General features: G+C 35.6%; 1 protein-coding gene across 10 annotated transcripts in view; it reads right to left on the reverse strand.

The window, feature by feature from the left end:
* Positions 1-25,897, reverse strand: part of LOC127876686 (phospholipid-transporting ATPase IA-like) — a 110,674-nt gene that overhangs the window by 59,391 nt on the left and 25,386 nt on the right. For all 10 annotated transcript variants that reach the window (XR_008048028.1, XM_052422081.1, XM_052422082.1 and 7 more), the window contains 9 exons: positions 20,705-20,825; positions 13,286-13,385; positions 10,896-10,994; positions 10,193-10,238; positions 8,212-8,326; positions 7,088-7,157; positions 5,449-5,576; positions 2,240-2,310; positions 1,631-1,728 (listed from right to left, as the gene is read on the reverse strand). Coding sequence is in view for 9 of the 10 variants with exons in the window: in XM_052422081.1 (XP_052278041.1) it covers positions 1,631-1,728; positions 2,240-2,310; positions 5,449-5,576; positions 7,088-7,157; positions 8,212-8,326; positions 10,193-10,238; positions 10,896-10,994; positions 13,286-13,385; positions 20,705-20,825 (848 nt within the window). In the remaining variant the exon portion in view is untranslated. The remainder of the gene's footprint in view (positions 1-1,630; positions 1,729-2,239; positions 2,311-5,448; positions 5,577-7,087; positions 7,158-8,211; positions 8,327-10,192; positions 10,239-10,895; positions 10,995-13,285; positions 13,386-20,704; positions 20,826-25,897) is intronic.

Raw genomic sequence — 25,897 nt, forward strand, 5'->3', positions numbered from 1 at the left:
CTGCCCCGTCCCCCTGGCAACCATGTTTTTCAACGGACCGGAACCATTTTCGAACTTAACTCACATATCTAGGAAATACAAATTCTTCATAAATTTCATGAAGATTGGACCAAAAATGTGACTTCTAGAGTGTTTACATGTTTTCACTATATACATATAGAGAAAAATGCCCTGTACACTAGTAGCCATGTTTTTTTACAGATCTGGACCATTTTCGAACTCGCTCGAGATATCAATAAAACCAATGTTTTGACCAACTATAATGATGATTGGGCAAAAATTGTGACTTCTAGAGTGTTTACAAGGTTTCTCTATAGCCAAAAAGGAAAACTGCCCCGCCCACTGGCAGCCATGTTTTTCAACGGACCAGAACCACTTTTGAAATCATGAACGTATCATAAAGACAAACATTTTGACAAAGTTACATGAAGATTGGGCATGAAATGTGACTTCTACAGTGTTTACGAGTTTTTTCTTTTTTTTTTACCTAGTGACCTAGTTTTTGACCTGGCACAAACCAGTTTCGAACTCGACCGAGTTTTTATTGGGACAAAGCTTCTGACCAAGTTTCATGAAGATCGGACATTTAATGTGGCCTCTAGAGTGTTTACGAACAAATGTGGACAGACGGACAGACGACGGAAAAAGACTGGTCACAAAAGCTCACCTGAGAAATCAGGTGAGCGAAAAAAATCGGAAATCATGAAAATGATCGTTTGAACGTCAGTAATAAAAAATAAAAGTCCTCAGGTGCAAGCATACACTAAAAGAACAAGAGCTTGTCACAGTAGTGCCAAATCCCCGCCGAAATGTGTTTGCTTGTATGACAACATTTGTTTTAGAGAGTAGAAAAATAATTTGTAAAAACAAATAAAGGGAGATTATTCATTATGCTCCGGACATAAAATTACTTTGAAATTAAATAAAGGGATATAATTCAAACACTAAGGTAGATAGAGTTATGGTTCTTAGTCACTGCACTTCTCCTACTTGCCATCTGTTTAAGTTTGAAGTTTCAAGTAAATCCCTTCAGTAGATTTAGAGTTATGCTCCAGACAAAAATTTACTTTAAAATTATATAAAAGGGGAGAAAATTCAAAACTAAGGTAGAAAGAGTTATGGATCTTGGTCACTGCACTTCTCCTAGTTGCCATATGTTTATATTTCAAGTAAATCCCTTTAGTAGATTTAGAGTTATGCTCCGGACAAAATTTACTTTAAAGTTATATAAAAGGGGAGATAATTCAAAAATTAAGGTAGATAGAGTTTTGGTTCTTAGTCACTGCACTTCTCCTAGTTGCCATCTGTTTATATTTCAAGTTTCAAGTAAAGCCCTTTAGTATATTTAGAGTTGTGCTCCAGACAAAAATTTACTTTAAAGTTATATAAAAGGGGAGATAATTCAAAAACTAAGGTAGATAGAGTTATGGTTCTTGGTCACTACACTTCTCCTAGATGCCATCTATTTATATTCTAAGTTTAAAGTAAATCCATTGAATAGATTTGAAGTTATGCTCCGGACAAAGTTTCAGCCGGACGGACAGAGACGGACAGGACCAATTACTATATCCCCTCCGAATTTTTTTTCGGCGGGGATAAAAATTTGTTCCATACATAATAATAATATTACCTGCATGTTTGTGACTTTCTCAACATTGGAGCGTTTCAGTGGAGCCGAGGTTGAGTTCAACATCAGTTTGCTCTCCGGTCCAGTGTACACAACAATACCTAATAGAAAGATAGAGAGAGCCTCATGGACATTGGATTTGTTCTTGTTGATAAAGAAAGCTAAATTACTGAATATCAAGAGATCCTATTGTATGACATAGAATTAGTTCTTTTGAATAACAATGTAAATTTACACAATGTTGTTTCTATAACATCTACAATCTTTTTATAATCATTACATTTTTAATGTTTTGCATTTCAGTAAATTGATAATTGTAAAATAATCACAATAAACAATATCATTTACATTATTGTTCCTAATCAAAATGCATATGTTAAAGGTAGTGTTAATAAAATTGTAATAAAACAAAATTGGACGAAAAATTTCTTACACCAAAACCTTTTATCATCAACGAAAAAGAAAACTCCAGCAAAAAATAATAAGGATAATCAGGGTATTGGTATATTTTTATAGTTTAGAAACTTTTTAACAACAGCAATTTCAACATCAAGAAACAATGATACTAAAAACAAATCTCCATAAAATCTGCATATTGAACTCTTTTTTTACCAAAAATCCAATTAGTGTTCCTCAGCATGGCACCACGTAATAACAGCTGGTCTGGTCCCAGAGGTATGGCTCTATGAGAAACAGAAATAGTCCATATCAATCTAGCAATGGAAGACTGTAATTGTGATTGCTTAGATGGATGAGTGGCTAAAGCATTACACAACTAATACTAATAAGAATTTTGATTAAAGAACAGGTTTAGCTACTAGGTGCCTTTTGAGCCTTTTTTTCCATAATAATGTTGGTGTATGATCATTAAATAGATGATCTTTCAAAAATAAGAAAAAATAATAATATTTTTTTTAGGGTGGGGGTGGGGGGGTTATGGGGGGGGGGGGGGCGTGGGGGATGGTTTGGGTGGAGTGCATTGTGGTATGTCAGGCAAGTGTTGTTTTGTCAAACTTTAACATAGATTTATCAATAATATGCATATTCTAAGTATGCAAAATACGAAAGCAATATGTCAAGGGACACAGGAAATATTTGGGGTAGTATGCAAACTTTAACATAGATTTATCAATAATATGCATATTCTAAGTATAAAAGGGGCAATAATTCTGTCAAAATGCTTGATACAGTTGTCTTCTCTTGTTTATAGGTTGGGGTCATGATTGTTAACAAGTATGCAAAATATGAAAGCAATATATCAAGCGACACAGGAAATATTTGGGGTAGTACGCAAACTTTAACATAGATATATCAATAATATGCATATTCTAAGTATAAAAGGAGCCATTATTCTGTCAAAATGCTTGATACAGTTGTCTGCTCTTGTTAATAGGTTGGGGTCATGATGGTAAACAAGTATGCTAAATATGAAAGCAATATGTCAAGGGACAATGAAAATAATTGGGGTAGTACACAAACTTTTGCATGCTCACGGAAACGCCAACGGCAACGCCGATGCCGGGGTGAGTAGGATAGCTCCACTATGTATATTTCATATATAATATATTTCATATAGCCCATATTTCACCTTTGACCTTTAAGTACAACCTTGAAATTTCAGATAGGAAAACTGTTGTTACACGCGACACTTAGTCTCAACATTGTGGTCAGGGTCTTCTGCCATATCAACAGAGCAGCCCGCGCATTTGCTTAGTCTAGACAGATTGTATATTGTCCTCTAAGAAGTAACGTGATGTTCTTTTGTCTCTTTAGCAGACAGGGTAGCTCCTGATCAGAATGCGCTTGCTGGTCTGGAGCTTTTCTGGCTGCATATGGCATAAGACCCTTTTTCGCATGAAGCAGTTTGTATATGCTGTTGAGTCGGTGTCAGCAAAGATACAAGAGTTTAAATTGTTGTTGGTGTTACAAAAGTTAAGGCAAAGATTTCTGAAACCATGTTCCAACAACCTCAATTGTTTCAAACTTAGCATAACATGAAGACCAGGGTGGCCAGCAACACTCATTCTTTCCATGTTTCTTGTACAGATGGCATAGAGGAGTTATCACAGAAAATAAAGGGCCCGAGCACAAATTGTAGGGGTCAATAGCTCATTAACTCCTGCTGATTGATATCCTAGCCTCAGGCTTATCAGTTATCCAAGTATCACTACATGCACTCATATTGCCAAATTGGTGCAAAAAGGTACCATGTGACATTGAAATTAGAAGGAACATTGTTCCTTTTTGCACCAATAGGGAAAAATTATGTTATGTATTTACTATCCTATAAATATCCCAGCATCACTATAGGCTGTAAGATATCCTGTGTTTAAGGACCTTTTTATATTAAAGTATCATTAAAAGTCAATGATCAATGACACTGTAAATGCAATATATCGGTAGCACACTCCATTATAACGTGGAATACAAAGGGGTGAAAACTGGCATTGGCTAATCAAAGGGGTGAAAAATAGCATTGACTTATCAGTGTTTCAAGTTCTTATGCTGATACTATGTATGTGCTATCGATCTTTAGCATCATTGACAGCTTTGACAAGTTTAAATCCACACACCTTGAAATGAAGTACATGTTAATCAATACTGGTACATATAGATGCAATTTGAAAGTGCGCAAAACTGTTATTAAATCTATTGCCTAGATGGCAAGTAATTTATTATTTTTCAAACGGTACCGCTTGTAAAACCAAAAGTAAGATTTCTATACATAACCATCCATTTCGACAAACTCGATCATTTTTAATTTTTAAAGTGCAAAACAGACGGATTTCTACCTTGTCACCACCAGATATATTCAAATTGGCATATATAAAATAAAATCTATAGCCTAGTTAGCATGTAATGTATTATTTTTCAAACTTTAAAGCTCTTAAAACTGAAAGTAGGATTTCTAGACGTATAGGTTCATTTCAACAAACGCGATTATTTTTAAGTTTAAAGCCCAAAAAAGATGGATTTCTACCTTGTAACCACCATATATATTCTTATTGGCATAGATAAATTATTTTTCTTATTTAAACTTAAATTAACTATAACAAATAAAGTGTGTGGCTTTAGGGAGGCATGTTTCATTTCATTGTTATTTGTAGACAATATGCATTTAAATATTGTCGGCTAAAATGCAATTTAACACGTAACAGGCAACCCAAATTAAAAAAGTAATCCAAACAATTTAGTTGAATGCAAATGCAGGGTAATTGTTAGCAAAAATTCACTTTCAGTTTCGCTGGATTTTTTTATAGTCCCCTGTAAGCATATTTTTTCATGACTGCGTATGATGTATTAAGACATTGCTTTGTAACGTATCGCATTTCATCTAAATTAAAATTTACAGGTCTATTGGTTGTATAATTAAATCTGAACAGTGCTCAATTAAACCTATGTCCCACAATGTACTGTACACTTTACACCTCTGGAAAATGGTGTATCTTTGTGTTTATGAAATTCTTAAACACATTTATCGCCATAAATGGCCAGAATTATTTTTTTTAGTTGATGTTGTTATTATATTGGATCAAAACAACAACACACCATGGCATTAAATAAGCTAAGAACTTATAATGTGGAGCCATTTATAGTGCTGTCTTGTGGCTTTTACCCCTTCATCTGCATTATATTAAACTTACAGTGTAAACCCCATCATCATAAACAGTCAATAACCAATCAATACCTTAGTATCATTAACAGTCAATAACCAATCAATACCCTAGTATCACTTACAGTCAAAACTCTTTAAATATCCCAGTATAACTGACTGTCAATAATGTTTTTATACCCAAGTATCAGTTTATCATGATTCTTACTGCAGCCTGGCAGGCCGTATGTTGCCCACAAAGTCCAGCAAGTGCCTGTTTGGGGGTTCACACTCTATGTTACCATATAGGGCTGTCAAATCATCTTTGGTCAGCAGCTTCCCTGTCTGCGGTAGACCCTAGGGGAGAATGGAGAGATTAGAAATTATATTTTAGAAACAAGAGATGTGTTCGTCAAAAACACAATGCGCTTTGAGAAAATAAAAATAAAATGACCTTTGACCTTGAAGGATGACCTTGACCTTGAACTTCCACCACTCAAAAAGTGCAGCTTCATGAGATACACATGCATGCCAAATATCAAGTTGCTATCTTCAATATTGAAAAAGTTATGGCCAATGTTCAAGTTTTCGGACAGACAGACGCCATATATTAGACATTTGACCTTGAAGGATGACCTTGACCTTCACCTTTCACCACTCAAAATATGCAGCTCTGTGAGCTGCACATGCATGCCAAATATCAAGTTTCTATCTACAATAATGCAAAAGTTATGGCAAAGGTTAAAGTGTTTTTTTCAGACGGACAGACAGACTGACATACACACATACTGACATACACACATACTGACATACACACATACTGACTGACGGACAGTTCAACACCTATATGCCACCCTACCAGGGGCATAAAAATAAATAATACACGTTGTGATTTAAGGGGATAAAAATATCTCTTACTAGATCCACCAAGTTGTCATTATTTTACAGATAAATTAAAGTTTTAAACTATTGTTAAAGCAATAAAGAAATTTCATAGAAAGGAATCAACTGAAAAAAGAAATTTTCCTAATTTCCCTGAGGATAAATATCTGCTTGATCAAAGCGCCATTGTATTTGTCTAGCATTGCTGCCTAAGAAATAAAACAATGAATATTGTATTGATAAATAATTACTTTATATGGGGGTTATGAAGAGGTTACGGGCCTACATGTTTGTTTTGCCCGTTTGTTCTTGTTTGGGCATGAGAATATTAAGAAATTCAACCAAACTTCAGTTTTTGTGTGATTCTCGTAAACAAATTATCAAAAGAATATTCTTTTATCATGAAAACCGTACAAAAGGAAAAAATCTGTTTCAGACATCTCATAATTATGCAGAATTACTGTTCATATTTTCAGAAAACAATATTAATGGTATTCCAGCAGCTTAAAACATTCTCAAGGGAATATGCCATTATAGATGGGAAATGCAAATATTAGACAAGGAAGACTGTCGACCAGGGCAACCATTCAGACACAAGCACTTCTTTTGAAGTTGAACGAGAAAGGCATTGTTTGATTCAAAAACTATTTTGGGGCATGTTGTGAGAGAACTGCAGGGTCACAAACAAGATTGTAAAGTGAAATCCCTTATTAGCCTGTTCAGTCTGCCAAGGCTGATTAAGGCTAAACCTTACTGCCTTAACAGTATTATCTGGTAGTACATCAGTCTTTTCTATTCAATCAATAATCTCAGGACTCATTGGACTGCCTAGGATTACATGGGACAGCAACTAATGTACGAGCTATAAACCTCTGTTTGCCAACAATACGACAATTTCCTTTTGATTGTATTATTTCCAAGAAGAAGTTAGAACACTGAGCTATGATACAATGCATAATCACATTTTTATCGAAGCCAAAACCTACCTGTCTGATTTTCAAGTTGGTTTCCCCGTCCAGATTGGACGTCTCAATGTAACACATGGCCTGTGGTTCACTAAAACATAAACAGTTTCCCATGTCATTGTATAGAAAAACAACATGCAGTGTATCGTGATGGCAAAAATGTTCATGGTGAAAAACAAGATATTCTTTATATTTGCAAACAAAGAGACTGAAGAAATGTGTTTAATGACCAGCTTTTTCATTTAGAAAAAGTGAAAAATCACACTTAAGAGGACTAATAAATACTTGTTCATGAGCACTTGCATACAACCAGTGGTGTGATTGAGGTGAAGTCCGAGGGGAGGAAAATTCTGTTGACAGATTTTGACTATGCGAATCACATGCAGAACACAATTATAAACCTTAAAACAGACATTTAAATACACACTTTCTTAAACTTCATTACAAGATTTTATGGAAACCTTTTACACTTCCTATTTTACATATTAGATAAGCAAAGTAAACATTATTAACTGTGATAAAAGACAATAAGTGCTCCAGTCCCTGTGAACAATGAAGGCAAGCTTTCAGTTGAGCTCAATGTCTTTACCTTAGAAATATGGCCAACACTTTTTCAGTGTTCAACTAACGACACTTTACCACAGGCTGTGTAGTTCAAGACTTTTTAACATGGAACACTGCCTTACCAGGACAGTCAATCTTCCGTACCCATGCGGATATTGGTATAGCTTTCTGATTTATATTCACTGTTGTTTCTATTCCCATTGGAAATTGTTTTTCAATAATTTTTTTGCGAGACTCCTTCGTTCAATAATCTTTATTATCGCTTCATGTCGCCATTTGCACAAAAATCATGTTTCATGGGCGGCGATATTTCAGGCTGTCTATGAAATATGGCCACAGAATCAGTCGTATACCCAACCCCATTTTCTTTTACAAATGTCCGCAAATCTCAGAAACAACCCCCGAACAACCCAATCCGCTGAAATTCGCAAATCCCCGGAAAAATCACACACCTGACAACAAAATACGAATATTGCTCTATGTCAATGTCTAACATTTCTGTTGTAAAAGCTTTCCAGACTGTAAATTTCTCATTCATCCTGTAATTTTAAAGTGACTTTCCATTTATGTCCCCATCATACCTGGATGATAGAAGGATGAGATCTGCAGGAAAGAACTGTCCATTGACCACCTTCACAATGTCACCAATCACAACCTCCTTCCATTTCACATGCTGAAAATCTCCATTGCGTAACACTGAAAATGTACAAACAGTGCTTAACAAACAGGCCCTAAATTATTCACTTTTCCTTAAAGTGACAGATCAACTGTTTTCTTTCAACAATCTAAAGTATCGTTGTAAAATTAGAATAACAATTCATGACAAAAAGTATTGTGATTACCGTAATTACTCTATGTTTTCGAACACTTAAATTTAATTTTTTTCTTGTCCGAAAACTTAGATACAAAAAATATTCACAAAATACAGGTGTCCAAAACTTAAAGCGAAAATTGAAGTGTCCGAAAATAGCATCAATTGTATCAATCACTACCGGTAATAGCGCACGCTTGTAAAATACCATGCCGTATAGTATAAATTACTTTTATATATGTTTGTACTGCATTTTAAATCATTTTCAATGCTTAATTTATTTGACAGAAAGTTACTACAAGATTGTACTTTGACCAACGAGTTCAAAGATGAGCATGTGATGTACCGATATTCGCTAGTATGAACCTGTAATTAACGCAATAAAAAAAGCAAACTATAAATTCTTTGTTTGATCATTTCCGATAGTTGTTGTCTAACACCTTCCATTGTTCGTAAAACTTGAATAGGGTGCATCACACTTGGAAGCGTTTAGTATTTGTCACAGTTATTTTACTGAGAAGGGGTAGTACCACTGCGGTAGTTATTTAAACTGTTAATTGGCACTACCACTGGTTATTGTCATAACACTTATGCTATCGGGCAAAACCATTGTTTAATACTGGTTTACAAGGTTATTTACCCAATAACACAAAATAATGTAATGGTCCGTTGCCCTCAGGCATGCACCTGCCATGTTTTATGATGTTAATCTGGTTGTAAAACCCCATGATTGAAGTGTCATTAGATATCGAAAACAAGACCGAAATAAAGTAAAGTAGCGCTGTAAAATATACTGTTAGAAAACTTAGAGACATTAATTATGGACGAAAACTCTTGTGTCCGAAAAGAAGGGTGTCGAAAAATAATTATTTTTGCTAAAAAAAGGGGTGTCCGAAAACTAAGAGTGTCCGAAAACATAGAGTAATTACCGTATCTCAAATTTATTTCAATTAGATTTTTTTTGGCAAAAGCACGCTTATGATGGTCTTATTATAACAGACTTTGAAGAAATGTTATATCCAAATAATTATTAAGTATGCTTGCCTTTCTCTAATAGGACACTGATAGTCTCAGTCTGATAGAAATAAAATCTTGGATTATTATAGGGTGATTTTTTAACAGAAGTGTACATATATTTACTAGTGTTATATTTGTACTAGTGTTATCATTTATAAAGTAGGAAGACAAACATTTAATGTAATTTGAATAATATAAGCATACTCCTGGAAAATTAAGTGGACGGTTCAATCAACACACATACCCAGGAATGTTGGAACATGCCTCTTTCTCAGATTCCTCTTGACACATTAATATACTGTTTCACCCTTTCCCCCATAAGAAGCAAAGTGAAAATGGCTTTAACAACCAGCATAAAACCCAAACAGCCTGCAAGTAAATCGCAGTCTTTTCAGGTTTTATGCTGTTTGCTGCTTATCAGTAACTAAGGGTTGGAAATGATGCTCTTAAAACTTGAATTTAGAAAGAAAGGTATTAAATTGAATGTACGGTAACTTTCTAAGGGCCTACTACAAATGCGTAAAAATGTATCAATGTGGGAAAGGAATTTAAACAACAGTAAGTATGTATTTGCGCTGCACACTGGGTAAAGGGTTAAGGACATTTTCTTTATGGACCTGGGTCTAATGGCATGTTAGTCATATTTCATGGATAAGCTTGTCACAAAAACCAATCAAAATCGTTGAGAATAAGCTATAATCACATTGACCTTATCACATTGAAAGGCAATTTACCTAGCACTTTCCTGTTGTTGACTTGGTCATCCGCTTTATGACGTTTCTGAAAGTCACGGAAACACGTTCAATGCCTAATAAAAATCTGTAATCAACACATCAACATGACAACATTGTTATCAAACAGTTCAATAATGCTTTATAGATTTGTTTTAGTTGCATTCAGCTCAATGAATGGTTGATTGATTTCGCAAAGGTTGAGATTGTAGGAGATTGATATTGACATGCAACAATAACATAACAACAAGAAATATAAAGGACTTTGTACTCTTGCCACGTGCAGGAAAGAACATTCCTAAAAAAAATCCTCAAAATACAGTACTAAAGTTTAATACCAGTCTTGTATATCTTGATTTGCATAATTTAAAAGGTGTTAAAACATGAGACCTTCTGGTTCTATAAAAATAGGGAATGTGATTAATGTTGTCAAGAAATTGTTGTTGTTTTATGGGAAAGAACCCTTCCTTGAGTCAATGTTCTACTGTACATGTATTTTAGGCATTTTAAAGGGCAATGTGAACAAGTTGAAGAAAAAAATATTTTTGTTAATGTAATAATCCTTTGTTTTTCTTCTAATGAATTAAATGTAAATATGAGAATGTTAAAGGTATTCAAGATCATCCCTGGGAATCAAGTTATGTAAGCGCACTTATACATACATTTATCTTCAGCTTTTTATCCCCAATGTCAATCATATACTTACATAGTCTTCAATAATTTCCTTCATAGCAGACACTGAGAGAATGAGGAGCAGTGGAACAGCAGTGGTGTAGCGACCAGTAGGGGAAACTTGTGGGATTTGCTGCAATAACAATTGGCCACGTCATACAAACATGTGTCCTATGCCATATGGGGACATTGTAATTCTAGACCAACCTGCACAATAGCGTGGTCTAGTCAGGAGCTTCATTATCCACTCTTTAGTCACACAGGGTTTCATTGTCTCATTATTGGACACGGTAGCTCTTAACCAGACCAGTGCTGGAACCGAATTTTGAAGGCCTTTGCAAAAAGTTTGGATCCAGATGAGACACCACAGAACATGGCATCTCATCAGGATCCAAACTGTTTGCTATTCTGATAGTATTCTTTGAAAAAATTCGAAGAAAATGCTAATTTTAGAAATTCAGCAGATGACATTTTAGAAGACGACAAATTTCCCAGCATGCAAAGGGTTAACCAGACTTTGCAGGTGGGTCTGGAGCTATGCTTGCAGAATTTGAGATCATACCCATTTTTGCACGACCCAGCTCAAATTCAATTATTATTTTGCAGAGTTATAAGACTAAACCAATTGTATCATTGTATCAAAACTGTCTTTCAGCACATCTAGTATCTGTATTTATGATAAATTTAAAATATTCTCTTTTTTATCAAAGAAATAATTAAAAGTCACATAACAATAAATAAGAAATAATTCATAAGGTTTGATGAACGTTTAACATGAAACAAAGGGTTACAAACACATAATTATATCAATAAAAAAAATAAAAAATAAAGCATGTAACTCTTATGAATAAACAATGTTAATAAACAGTCACCTTGCAGATAAACATTTAATTATTTGAGGGTGGACACCTTTAATTCTCTGCGGGTGGGCACATTTAATTTTGTGTGGGGGACACATTTACTACAAGAGGGGACATATTTGAAACTTTGTGGGTGGACACTTAATGCTTCGATGGTGGACACATTTTTATCTCTGTGCGGGGAAACATATTATAGTTTAAGGATGGACACATTGAATGCTTTGAAAGTAGACACATTTAATTCTCTGTTGGAGAACAAATGTACTACTTTGAGGGTAAACATCTTTAATGCTTTGAGGGTGGACACATACAGTTCTCTTTGAGTTGACCCATTTAGTTTTCTAACGATGAAACCATTTGATTATTTGAGGGTCAAAACATTTAAGTCAATGTGATAGAAAACTTAAATCTTCAAGGGTCAACTCATTAAAAATAGAAATAAAACACATTCATTGAATCATAATTGAGATCCGGTGATGTAGATGCATTCTTAATGGTCAAAGATAACATCAATCCAAGTATCAAAGCTTTTTTAGCAAATTTTATTTATATTTAGTACAAATGCGTCAATTTGGGTCAACCAAGACTTTTGACCTTCTGAATAGTTGAAAAGTTCAATGTCAGGTCGAAATGCGGTGAAGGTGATGTGGTTATGTTGAGTGTTTCGGGTCAAAATGCGGTTAGGTGATGTGGTTATGTTGAGAGTGTTTCAGGTCAAAATGCGGTGAGGTGATGTGGTTATGTTGAGAGTGTTTCAGGTCAAAATGCGGTGAGGTGATGTGGTTATGTTGAGTGTTTCAGGTCAAAATGCGTCGAGGTGATGTGGTTATGTCGAGAGTGTTTCAGGTCAAAATGCTGTGAGGTGATGTGGTTATGTCGAGAGTGTTTCAGGTCAAAATGCGGTGAGGTGATGTGGTTATGTTGAGTGTTTCAGGTCAAAGTGCGCTGAGGTGATGTGGTTATGTTGAGAGTGTTTCAGGTCAAAATGCGGTGAGGTGATGTGGTTATGTTGAGAGTGTTTCAGGTCAAAGTGCGGTGAGGTGATGTGGTTATGTTGAGAGTGTTTCAGGTCAAAATGTGGTGAGGTGATGTGGTTATGATGAGAGTGTTTCAGGTCAAAATGCGGTGAGGTGATGTGGTTATGTTGAGAGTGTTTCAGGTCAAAATGTGGTGAGGTGATGTGGTTATGTTGAGAGTGTTTCAGGTCAAAATGCGGTGAGGTGATGTGGTTATGTTGAGTGTTTCAGGTCAAAATGCGGTGAGGTGATGTGGTTATGTTGAGAGTGTTTCAGGTCAAAATGCGTTGAGGTGATGTGGTAATGTTGAGAGTGTTTCAGGACATCATCCATGTAAGCATCAAAACTTTGTATAAGAATTATTGGCTTAAAAAAGTGTCATTTTGGTTAACCTCATAATATACAGAACAAATGGAAAGATGGACGGTGGCATATAAAAAGAACACTATTTTATAGATGAAGAAATATTTCTCCAATTGGCTATTACACTTTCATGATCTATCTTGTATCATATGTCTAGTTTACATAACTAGGAATATTTCACATACCTGTAGAAGAGCTATGAATAGGAAGAATATGTTGGCATAGCGACGGAACTGCTCAAAAAGGAACTTTGGTAGGAACGATATGAAGCTGTACTTGGCAGTGCTAAAGAGGAACAAAGATTAGCATGACATATATATGAGCCTATCTTTGGGATAACTGGGCTTAAAGCATGTGCTGTAAAGCGTTGTCCAAGACTGGGCAGTCTGCACCAGCTATAATCAGGGATGACACTTTCCTCTTTTGTTGTTTCTTTTTTTTAAATGATATCTCTTCTTAGCAATTATGCAGTTTAGGCAGAAAGCTTGGTCCCTGATTAGCTTGTGCAGACTGTAAAGGGAAATTAAACTCAATGAAGGATGAACAAGAATGTGTTTGTCAGAAACACAATGCCCCCTATTGCGCCCCTTTGAAGCCATATATTTGACCTTTGACCTTAAAGGATGACCTTGACCTTTCACCACTCAAAATGTGAAGCTCCATGAGATGCACATGCATGCCAAATATGAAGTTGCTATCTTCAATATTGCAAAAGTTATCGCAAAACTTTAACCAAAGTTAAAGTTTAGGGACAGACTGACAGAGGGACAGAATGACAGACAGACAGGCCAAAAACAATATACCCCTGATCATTTGATCTGGGGGCATAAAAAATACCCCATTGATGGCTCATTTCAAGCAAAAACTGACATTATTCAAACTAATTTATAAAAAAAAAAAATCACAAAAATAACATCTCACACTTAATAGTACACAAGAGGGCCATTATGACCCTAGTTCGCTCACCTGAGAGGAGTCGGTTCATTCAATCTTTACCAAACGTCAAACTTGACCTAGATATTGTCCAGACAAACATCCTGGTCAAGTTTCATCATTATTTAACCAAAACTCTGGCATATGCAGTTTTTTTGTTTTTGTAAGATTTGACCTGGTGACCTACATTTTGAGTTGAACCCCCCCCTTACCAAACATCAAACTTTGCTTACAAAAATAAATATTATGACCAAGATTCATAAAATCTGAAACAAAATTGTGACCTCTAGAGTGTTTACAAGGATTTTGTATAATATAATGAAAATTTGGACAATCTAAGGGCAATAATCATGGCATTAATTATGTGATATATATAAAACCAATCTTTGTACCAAGTTTCATGATGATTGGGCAAAAAATGTGATTTCTAGAGTGTTCAAAAGCTTTTTTTACTATATAAATATAAGAAAACTGCCCCCCGGCAGCCATGTTATTCAACTGACCGGAACCATTTTCAAACTCAACTCTCATATCAAGGAAACAAATGTTCTGACAAAATTTCATGAAAATTTGGCCAAAAATGTGACTTCTAGAGTGTTCACATGTTTCACTATATACATATAGAGAAAAATGCCCCGCCCACTGGCGGCCATGTTTTTTCACCAATCTGGACCATTTTCGAACTCGTCTGAGACATCAATAAAACCAATGTTTTGACCACCTTTGGGAAAAAATTGTGACTTCAAGAGTGTTTACAAGGTTTCTCTATAGCCAAATAAGGAAAACTGCCCCTCCCTGGCAGCCATGTTTTTTAACTGACCGGAACCATTTTCGAACTCAACTCTCACATCAAGGAAACAAATGTTCTGACCAAATTTCATGAAAATTGGGCAAAAAATGTGACTTTTAGAGTGTTCACATGTTTTCACTATATACATATAGAGAAAAATGCCCCGCCCACTGGCGGCCATGTTTTTTCACCAATCTGGATCATTTTCGAACTCATCCAAGATATCAATAAAACCAATGTTTTGTCCAACTTTCATGATGATTGGGCAAAAATTGTGACTTCTAGAGTGTTTACAAGGTTTCTCTATAGCCAAATAAGGAAAACTGCCCCTCCCCCCCTGGCAGCCATGTTATTCAACTGACCAGAACCATTTTCAAACTCAACTCTCATATCATGGAAACAAATGGTCTGACCAAATTTCCTGAAAATTGGGCAAAAAATGTGACTTCTAAAGTGTTCACATTTTTTCACTATATACATAGAGAAAAATGCCCCGCCCACTGGCGGCTTGTTTTTTCACCGATCTGGACCATTTTCAAACTCATCCGAGATATCAATAAAACCAATGTTATGACAAACTTTCATGATGATTGGGCAAAAATTGTGACTTCTAGAGTGTTTACATGGTTTCTCTATAGCCAAATAAGGAAAACTGCCCCGCCCACTGGTGGCCATGTTTTTCAAAGGACTGGAACCACTTTTGAACTCGACCAACACATTATTAAGGCAAACATTTTGACAAAGTTACATGAAGATTGGGAATGAAATGTGACTTCTACAGTGCTTACAAGGTTTTTCTTTTTTTTGACCTAGTGACCTAGTTTTTGACCCAGCATGACCCAGTTTCGAACATGATCGAGATATCATTGGGACAAATCTTCTGACCAAGTTTCATGAAGATCCGACATGAAATGTGGCCTCTAGAGGCAATCAGGTGAGCTAAAAAAACACACTCATAAAGTTTTTGTTTTGATACACAGAGAAATGTTCCTGACCCAAAGCATACAAGTACAATAATGTAATTAACCAAAATTTGCTTTGGTTCAAGCACACATTACTCTGCTAAGAATCTTGTATCAGACAAGTAAATTATGTCTTGGCATTTCTACTTAGCATTAATAACATATATATATTCTATCTGACAGATAAGTTTGTGCCACAAAGTACACATATCCGTGACATACCAACTGCCCAATCAACTGACCAACAATGTGATTCCAGTAATGAGTATAGCCCCCAATAGTTTACGTTGGTATAATAAAACTTTGTATAATTTTGTATTACAAAGTTGTATGTGTATTAGAAAAACTTCACCAAATATCAAGAGGAATAAAACATTACTTTCTTTCTTAGAAGAGTTAAATGTACTAATCATGTGTCGCAAATACTGTTGAAAACATAAAATCTCTAATTCCAGTTTTCATCTCTCTAAAAATACAGTTTTCAACTTGAGGTGAGAGACTTCTATAATTACTCAGCTAACATAAAGGGAAATAAAAGCAAACCTAATACAGAAAGGAGCATCCCAGGAAGATTAATGTTTCACACCACTTACTTAAAGAATTAGCAGCCATCCAGAAAAGGAAATAATCTGGAGAATAGTGACAGCCGCCTGTGAGAAATTGGGGAAGTAAACGTGAAACCAGACCTAATCCAAGACTTCAGAAATGATTTGATACTGAGCTCAGAAGACATTATTTTGAAACGACCAAATATTTGTTAGTGCCTACTACTTAAACATTATTTTCTATTAAATGCCTTGACTGAAGTTGTAAAACAATAGGACAATTGTAAAAGGCACAACCATATTGTTATTTTTGTTTTTTACAAAATTTAATAAAGACCGAGTTATAAATGTCACCAATGAAGTTGTAAAAAGGTTTTTCTGAGATTTGGCCTGATGACACTGCTTTTGGAGGCACATGACACAGACTGATCAGCATAGATATTGTCAATATACATGTAAACATCCCTTAAAAGTTTCATAAGCATTTAGCCATACATGTGATCTTTATAGCAGTAACAAGGAATTTTACAGATTTGACCATGAGCCAAAGTTTTAGTACTCATGTGACCTAGATTCAACACTTGTGCCTTGTAATGTCAAGTAAAAATGTTTGACCAAGTTTTATCAAGATTGAATCATAACTGTGGCTTCAAATAGTGGTAACAACTGTTTTTTATAAGGTTTGACCTAATTACCTAGTTCTTGTATGCATGTGACCCAGTGTCAAAATTAGCCTAGATATTTTTGCGATAACTATTTCATGAAAGGATAATAACGAAAAAGTCATACACATGGTCTCTTTAGCGTCAACAAGGAATGCTAAGATTTGACCAGTTGACCTAATTGTCGGACTCACCTGAACAAGATTCCAACTTATGCCTTAACCCTTTCAGTAAAGGAAACCGAATTTTAAAGGCCTTTGCAAACAGTTTTGATCCAGATGAGACGCCACAGAACGTGGTGTCTCATCAGGATCCAAACTGTTTGCTATTCTGATAGTATTCTTTGAAAAAAATCGAAGAAAATGCTTATATTAGAACTTCAGCAGAAGACAATTTAGCAGACGACAAATTTCCTAGCATGCAAAGGGTTAAGATACTGCCATGATAAACATTCTAACCAAGTTTCAATAAAATGAGTCATAAATATGGCGTCTAATAGTGGTAAACAGTTTTCTCAAAGATTTGGCCAGGTAACCTAGTTTTTGGATTCATTTGACCCAGTTTCACCTTTGGTCCAGATATTGTCAACATTGCCTTTACAGTGGTGAGGAGCTAGAAGTTGACCACACACACACACAATATGTCACACATCAGATATTGTCAACATTGCCTTCACAGTGGTGAGGAGCAAGAAGTTGACCACACACACACACAATATGTCACACATCAGATATTGTCAACATTGCCTTCACAGTGGTGAGGAGCTAGAAGTTGACCACACACACACACAATATGTCACACATGGCACAACAACATATGGTGGACATAGATTGATCACAATAGCTCACCTTGAGCACTTGGCGCTCAGATAAGCTGAATAAACAAAACAACAACACAACAAGTCTTTTGCAATATGATGTTATGTATGCATAAAGGCCTTTTATGTTTCCAACTGCAAACAAGGAACATTAGCCCAAGAATATCTAGTATGCTAAAATTACCATACAGACATACAAAAAAGACATAAAGAGCTTTACTGGAAAGGTTTATATTGCCTAATGAATAAAATAAAAGCTCAGAACTAACAGAAAGTGACATTTCCCAAGGGTTGTATAAATAGCATTAAGCAAAAGTACCATAGAAACGGAAATTAAATTAAAATTTTATAGCATCTAATTTTTTTCTAATTAAACATGTGAGTGTTACACTACATCTGTGAGCATGTAAGCTAAGACCTGAACAAGAGGGCCATGATGGTCCTGAATCGCTCACCTGACTAACCAAATACAATCCCAACTCAGTTTTCATCAAGATAAACATTCTGACCAAAATTCATAAAGATTGGATGAAAACTGTGACCTCTATTGTCTACACATGGTTTTTCTAATATTTGACCTATTGACCTAGTTTCTGACCCAAGGGGACCCAAATACAATCCCAACACAGATTTCATCAAGATAAACATTCTGACCAAAGTTCATGAAGATTGGATGAAAACTGTGACCTCTATTGTCTACACAAGGTTTTTCTAGTATTTGACCTAGTGACCAAGTTGTTGACCCAAGATGACCCAACTACAATCCTAACCCAGATTTCACCAAGATAAACATTCTGACCAAATTTCATAAAGATTGGATGAAAACTAAGACCTCTATTGTCAATACAAGGTTTTTCTATTATTTCACCTAGTGACCTAGTTTTTGACCTAGTGACATAGTTTTTGACCACAGATGACCAGAATACAATCCCTACCCTGATTTTATCAAGATAAACATTCTGACCAAATTTCATAAAGATTGGGTGAAAACTGTGACCTCTACTGCCTAGACAAACAAATTGTTGACAGTTTTTCTATTATTTGACCTAGTGAACTAGTTTTTGACCTCAGATGACCCAAATACAATCCCAGCCCAGATTTCATCAAGATAAACATTCTGATCAAATTTCATAAAGATTGGATGAAAACTGCGACCTCTATTGTCTACACAAGGATTTTCTATTATTTGACCTAGTTTTTGACCTAGTGACCTAGTGTTTGACCCTGGATAACCCAAATACATTCCCAAGCCAGATTTCACCAAGATAAACATTCTGACCAAATTTCATAAAGATTGGATGAAAACTAAGACCTCTATTGTCAATACAAGGTTTTTCTATTATTTCACCTAGTGACCTAGTTTTTGACCTAGTGACATAGTTTTTGACCACAGATGACCAGAATACAATCCCTACCCTGATTTTATCAAGATAAACATTCTGACCAAATTTCATAAAGATTGGGTGAAAACTGTGACCTCTACTGCCTAGACAAACAAATTGTTGACAGTTTTTCTATTATTTGACCTAGTGAACTAGTTTTTGACCTCAGATGACCCAAATACAATCCCAGCCCAGATTTCATCAAGATAAACATTCTGATCAAATTTCATAAAGATTGGATGAAAACTGCGACCTCTATTGTCTACACAAGGATTTTCTATTATTTGACCTAGTTTTTGACCTAGTGACCTAGTGTTTGACCCTGGATAACCCAAATACATTCCCAAGCCAGATTTCATCAAGATAAACATTCTGACCAAATTTCATAAAGATTGGATGAAAACTGCGACCTCTATTGTCTACACAAGGTTTTTCTATTATTTGACCTAGTTTTTAACCTAGTGACCTAGTTTTTGACCCCAGATGACCCAAATACAATCCAAACCCAGATTTCACCAGGATAAACATTCTGACCTAATTTCATAAAGATTGGATGAAAACTGCGACCTCTATTGTTTACACAAGGTTTTTCTATTATTTGACCTATTATGTGACCTAGTTTTTGACCTAGTGACCTAGTTTTTGACCCCAGATGACCTTAATACAATCCCAACTCAGATTTCATCAAGATTAACATTCTGACCAAATTTCATAAAGATTGGATGAAAACTGTGACCTCTACTGTCTACACAAACAAATTGTTGACGGACACACGCACGCACATACAGACGCCGGACATCACATGGTCACGTAAGCTCACCATGTCACTTCGTGACAGGTGAGCTAAAAAACACCAAGAAATTAAGATTGTGTTTTGCAATAAATTTAAGTCAAGCCACTGCTTAAAAAAACAATTTTCCATGTAAAAATCAGTGATTGTGCTTGAACTAAAATAAAGAGCATTACTAGGTTGATGCATTAACCAAATAAAGCTTTTTAAACAATAGAGATTTATGCCGCATATTGTAGTAAGTTTCAGATATGTTATGAATAACATTATATCTGATTGTTCTGTAAAGGAAATTACAGAAGCAAAATGAAAATGGCTATCTACAGTATATGCAACCAGCATAAAACCAGAACAGCCTTCTAGTGACTGGAAGTCTGTTCAGGTTTTATGCTGATTGCTGTTTATCAGTATCTTGGGTTAATAAATGAAGCCATGAACATTTGATTCTAGTAAAAAATGTATTAACTTTTTAGGAGCGACAAATGCGCAAGCCATGAACATTTGATTCTAGTAAAAAATGTATTAAATGTTTTAGGAGCTACAAATGCGCATCTGAATGGTAAATGTAAATGGTCGTTATTAACCAAATGCAAACAATGTACATATTCAATCCGTAAACTGCATCAGGTTTCTGATGGATGTAAACAATTTTTCAGCCTGTTCTTAAGCATTCATAAAAATGCACTGGAAAAGAAGCCTGAATGGAACCACGGCTGTACTAACCATATTTTGTTGGAGCAGAACTTGGCTGCCTGTGTGCTGTTGATGTGGATGATGCGCTCGTTTCCAGGAAGGACGTCTTCTGTTGTGACCGAGCTGACATGACTGGGCATCTGACGGTAATCTGACAACATACACAATCTGATTACATGTCTACTATGCAATCTGACAACAAACACACTGTGATTACATGTCTACTATACAATCTTATAACAACAAGAGCTTTGTCACTGACGTGACGTATACACCCCCCCCATGCCGCATTGACACAGACTATTTTGCATGCTGTCTTCACAAAACAAGAGAATCTAATTTAAGTATTATTATGCCATTATTATTTATGGTCATTTTGACCTTAGCACTCTTGAATTCTTTTGCATGACATGCCGTCCAATGACTGTGAAAAAAATTAATGTACAGAGTCATTTTAAAATCTCACAATGAATGACATAGTCATGGCCTGGACAATCTCATTTAAGGCCATTTTTCACTTCTGAACTCCAAGTGTGACCTTGACCTTGGAGATATTGACAAAATACTTTCGCATGACACATTGTCCAATGATTGTGAACAAATGTACCAAGTTATTTCAAAATCTCACAATGAATGATATAGCTATGGCCCGGACAAGATCATTTATGGCCATTTTTGACCTCTGAACTTACAGTGTGACCTTGACCTTGGAGATATCGATGTAATTATTTTGCGCCACACACCGTCCAATGATGGTGAACAAATGTGCAAGGTGATTTTAAAATCTCACGATGAATGACATAGTTATGGCCCGGACAAGCTCATTTATGGCCATTTTTTACCTTTGAACTCAAAGTGTGACCTTGACCATGGAGATATCGATGTAATTTAGTTTAAAAATTGACCAATAAATAATTTGATTTCCATTTTCATGGACATGACTTTATCACATTTCTTATTACTGGTATACACGTCAGAACAACCACCAAATTGAAAGTTTGTTTTTCTATTAACTGGTTATATAACTTCAAAACAATTGCATGCATCAATATAACTATTATTATCAGCTCTTTACAAGTATATCTAAAGCCACATACCATAAATAACTATATAAGTCCTTAAAAAACCTCATCCATGAATAACTATGGAGCCTCAGCAAAACAAAATGTTGTCATTAAGATCCAAGAACTCAGACACAGCTTTTTGACCTTGACATAATTTAGGCCATACATATTCCATGCTTTCTTATGCATCCAAGGGCAGGTATGTGATCCTTTTTCTGACCGAAAAAAATAACAACACTAAACATTGGACAATGCGGCATATCAAGTTAGTTTTTTTGTGTGCCCAAAACTGACCAAATAAACTAGAGCTTTGTCACAGACATGACGAATACCCCCAAATGCCGCATTGACACATAATATTTTGCATGTTGTCTTCACAAAAAACAGCAGACACCATGCTCAATTTTTAAAATGCACTAAGTGACCCCTTGACCTAGTTATTGACCCAGAAAGGCCCATGTTCTATCTTGGCCTTAAGATCATCTCCATAAAACTTCTGACCAAGTTTGGTGAAGATCGGATGTAAACTACTTGAATTAGAGAGCGGACACCATGCTTAATGTTAAATATCACACTAAGTGACCCCGTGACATAGTTTTAGGCCCGGAATGGCCCATGTTCAAACTTGTCCTAGAGATCATTTAGATAAAACTTGTGACTAAGTTTGGTGAGGATTTGATGAAAACTACTTGAATTACAGAGCGGACAACATGGTGAGGTTTAAAACGCACTAAGATACCCCGTGACCTAGTTTTTGACCCGGCATGACCCAAATTCAAACTTGACCTAGACATCATCTAGATACAACTTCTGACCAAGTTTGGTGAAGATTGGATGAAAACTACTTTAATTAGAGAGCAGACAACATTGTGATATTTTAAACACACTAAGTGACCCCGTGACCTTAATTGTTTTTGACCCGGCATGACCCATATTCAAACTTGCCCTAGACATTATCAAGATACAACTTTTAACCAATTTTGGTGAAGATTGAATAAAAACTACTTGAATTAGAGAGCGAACAACATAGTGAGGTTTAAAACACACTAAGTGACCCCGTGACCTAGTTTTTGACCCGGCATGGCCCATGTTCGAACTTGACCTACACATCATCTAGTTACAACTTCTGACCAAGTGTGGTGAAGATCAGATTTAAACTACTTGAAATAGAGAGTGGACACCATGCTCAATGTGAAAAATGTACTAAGTGACCCTGTGACCTAGTTTTTTATCTTGCATGGCCCATGATCGAACTTGGCCTTCAGATCATCTAGATAAAACTTCTGACCAAGTTTGGTGAAGATCGCATGAAAACTACTTGAATAAGAGAGAGGACACCATGCTGAATGTTAAAAAACACACTAAGTGACCCCTTGACCTAGTTTTTGGCCCGGCAAGGCCCATGTTCGAACTTGGCCTTAAGATCATCTAGATACAACTTCTGACCAAGTTTGGTGAAGATCGGATGAAAACTACTTGAATAAGAGAGCGGACAACATGCTGAATGTTTAAAACGCACTAAGTGACCCCATGACCTAGTTTTTCACCTGGCAAGGCCCATGTTCGAACTTGGCCTAGACATCATGTAGATACAACTTCTGACCAAGTTTGGTGAAGATCAGATGAAAACTACTAAAATAAGAGAGCGAACAACATGTTGAATGTTTTAAATGCACTAAGTGACCCCCTGACCTAGTTTTTGAGCCGGCAAGGCCCATGTTGGAACTTGGCCTAGACATCATTTAGATACAACTTCTGACCAAGTTTGGTGAAGATCGGATGAAAACTACTTGAATTAGAGAGCGGACAACATGCTGAATGTTTAAAACGCACTAAGTGACCCCGTGACCTAGTTTTTGACCCAGCAAGGCCCATGTTTGAACTTGGCCTAGACATCATGTAGATTCAACTTCTGACCAAGTTTGGTAAAGATCGGACAAAAACTACTTTAATTAGAGAGCAGACACTTAATACGGACCGACAGACAGACAGACAGACCGACCAACCGACAAGTTCACTCTTATATACCCCCCTAAACTTTGTTTGTGGGGGTATAATTATAACTAGAATTTCTTTATATTTTGTCTTTAGTAAATGTATTGTGTATGCCTGTTTTTGTATTAACATTAAAAAATGCATAGAATTTGTTTCGGTTTGTTATATTATGGTTTGTAAACACTCATACTTATGATGATGTGTTCAGCTTGGTTCTTGAGTGTTTTTAAGTTTTTTTTAAATAACACTATTACTGGTTCTAGTCATATTACAGATAAAATATGCTTTATTTTAGTTATGTATGTTCATGATGATAAATATTAATAGATAAACACAAAATACCATTGCCATGAATGTTGTAAAGAAAAACAATTAATTGACAAGATGTTTGATTATTGCAGCCATATTGGTTCCTTTCAAACATTCAAGTGGACGCTGAACATGGAATTCAATTTGTATGACCTTACATTAATGTTGCAACCAGACAGCAGTCTTTTGAAAGTCTTAAATGTGCATTTGCTGTCTAGGAAAAGAATAAATAGGGCATTTGTAACCTAACAGCTAACATTATCCTGATCATTTATACTAAAGAAACCATGCTGTAGTAGTTGCACGAATAATTTACAAAGAAAGCATTAACATACCGAACGAACAGCTAAAGCTATGCCCAGAGAAATTATATTTTATATGTATATCACTGTAACGCTGGCACAATACTTTACGCACATGCATTAAGCTCAGTTACCCTAGAGACGGCTCATTTATAATAAATATTGCAATACCAGAAACACATCATCAGCACATTCAAAGCAAAACTAACATTCTTTTAATATTGACAGAACTTAGGAAGCATTGTATCAATGTGCATGACAGCAAGATATTATGGACAGACTTTCTAAGAAGTCAACATTCTACTGCTGCCACATTGGGTAGTGAACTTTGTCATCCCATAAGTTGATCAATACTGACTAAGAGGAATTTTGCAACACTGGACTGTCTTACAACTAAAGAATGTATGAGTGTTAAAGTACAGTCATGTTATTGTAACATTTTTTTTACAATTCATCTACAATTCTATTAATTTGAATTTCAATTGGTGTTGTTAATAATACTGTGTGAAAAAAATGAACATGGATATGTGAACAATAACTATATATAGCCAGATGAATGCCTTGCTGACAATGAGCAAGCTGGAATTGCCCAAATATAGGCATTATAATGTTCAGGGGATGAAATGTTCAATATAAAATTACCAAATATTGTTTAATTTGTCACTAAACTTTACACAATTTAAGTAACTTAATTTTGTTCCTTTAAATATGTTTCTGATTCTTAGAACAAAATGGAAAGAAAATACATGTATATTTAACAATCTCAACATAACCTTTTTTGGTTATGAATCATTTTTTATCATTTTATATCATAATTATATGATCTCAAAGAAAATTTATAATTTCTTATTTTTTAAAGTTAACATTGAGACTGACCAAAAAGCAATTAGACAGTAACATGAAACCTCTGGGTCGGACAAGCTTTTGCATTAAGTATAACCTTTAGAACATTGATGTTATTGACTTGAAGCAAACATGCTACAAAAACATAATCTAGATGTGTGTTATCAGAAATTTAAATAAATACAAGGGCTGTTTGTAAAACATGCATGCCCCCCCATATGGGCTGTCAATTGTAGTGGCAGCCATTGTGAGATTACTTACTATTTCGGGTCACCGTGACCTTGACCTTTGACCTAGTGACCTGAAAATCAATAGGGGTCATCTGCGAGTCATGATCAATGTACCTATGAAGTTTCATGATCCAAGGCATAAGCGTTATTGAGTAATCATCCGGAAACCATTTTACTATTTCGGGTCACTGTGACCTTGACCTTTGATCTAGTGACCTGAAAATCAATAGGGGTTATCTGCGAGTCATGATCAATGTACCTATGAAGTTTCAACATCCTAGGCATAAGCGTTCTTGAGTGATCATCCGGAAACCATTTTACTATTTCGGGTCACCGTGACCTTGACCTTTGACCTGAAAATCAATGGGGATCATCTGCGAGTCATGATCCATGTACCTGTGAAGTTTCATGATCCTAGGCCTAAGCGTTCTTGAGTTATCATCCGGAAACCATCTTGTGGACGGACGGACATACGGACGG

The sequence above is a fragment of the Dreissena polymorpha genome, chromosome 4 (genome assembly GCF_020536995.1).
Source record: "Dreissena polymorpha isolate Duluth1 chromosome 4, UMN_Dpol_1.0, whole genome shotgun sequence".
Lineage (NCBI taxonomy): Eukaryota > Metazoa > Mollusca > Bivalvia > Myida > Dreissenidae > Dreissena > Dreissena polymorpha.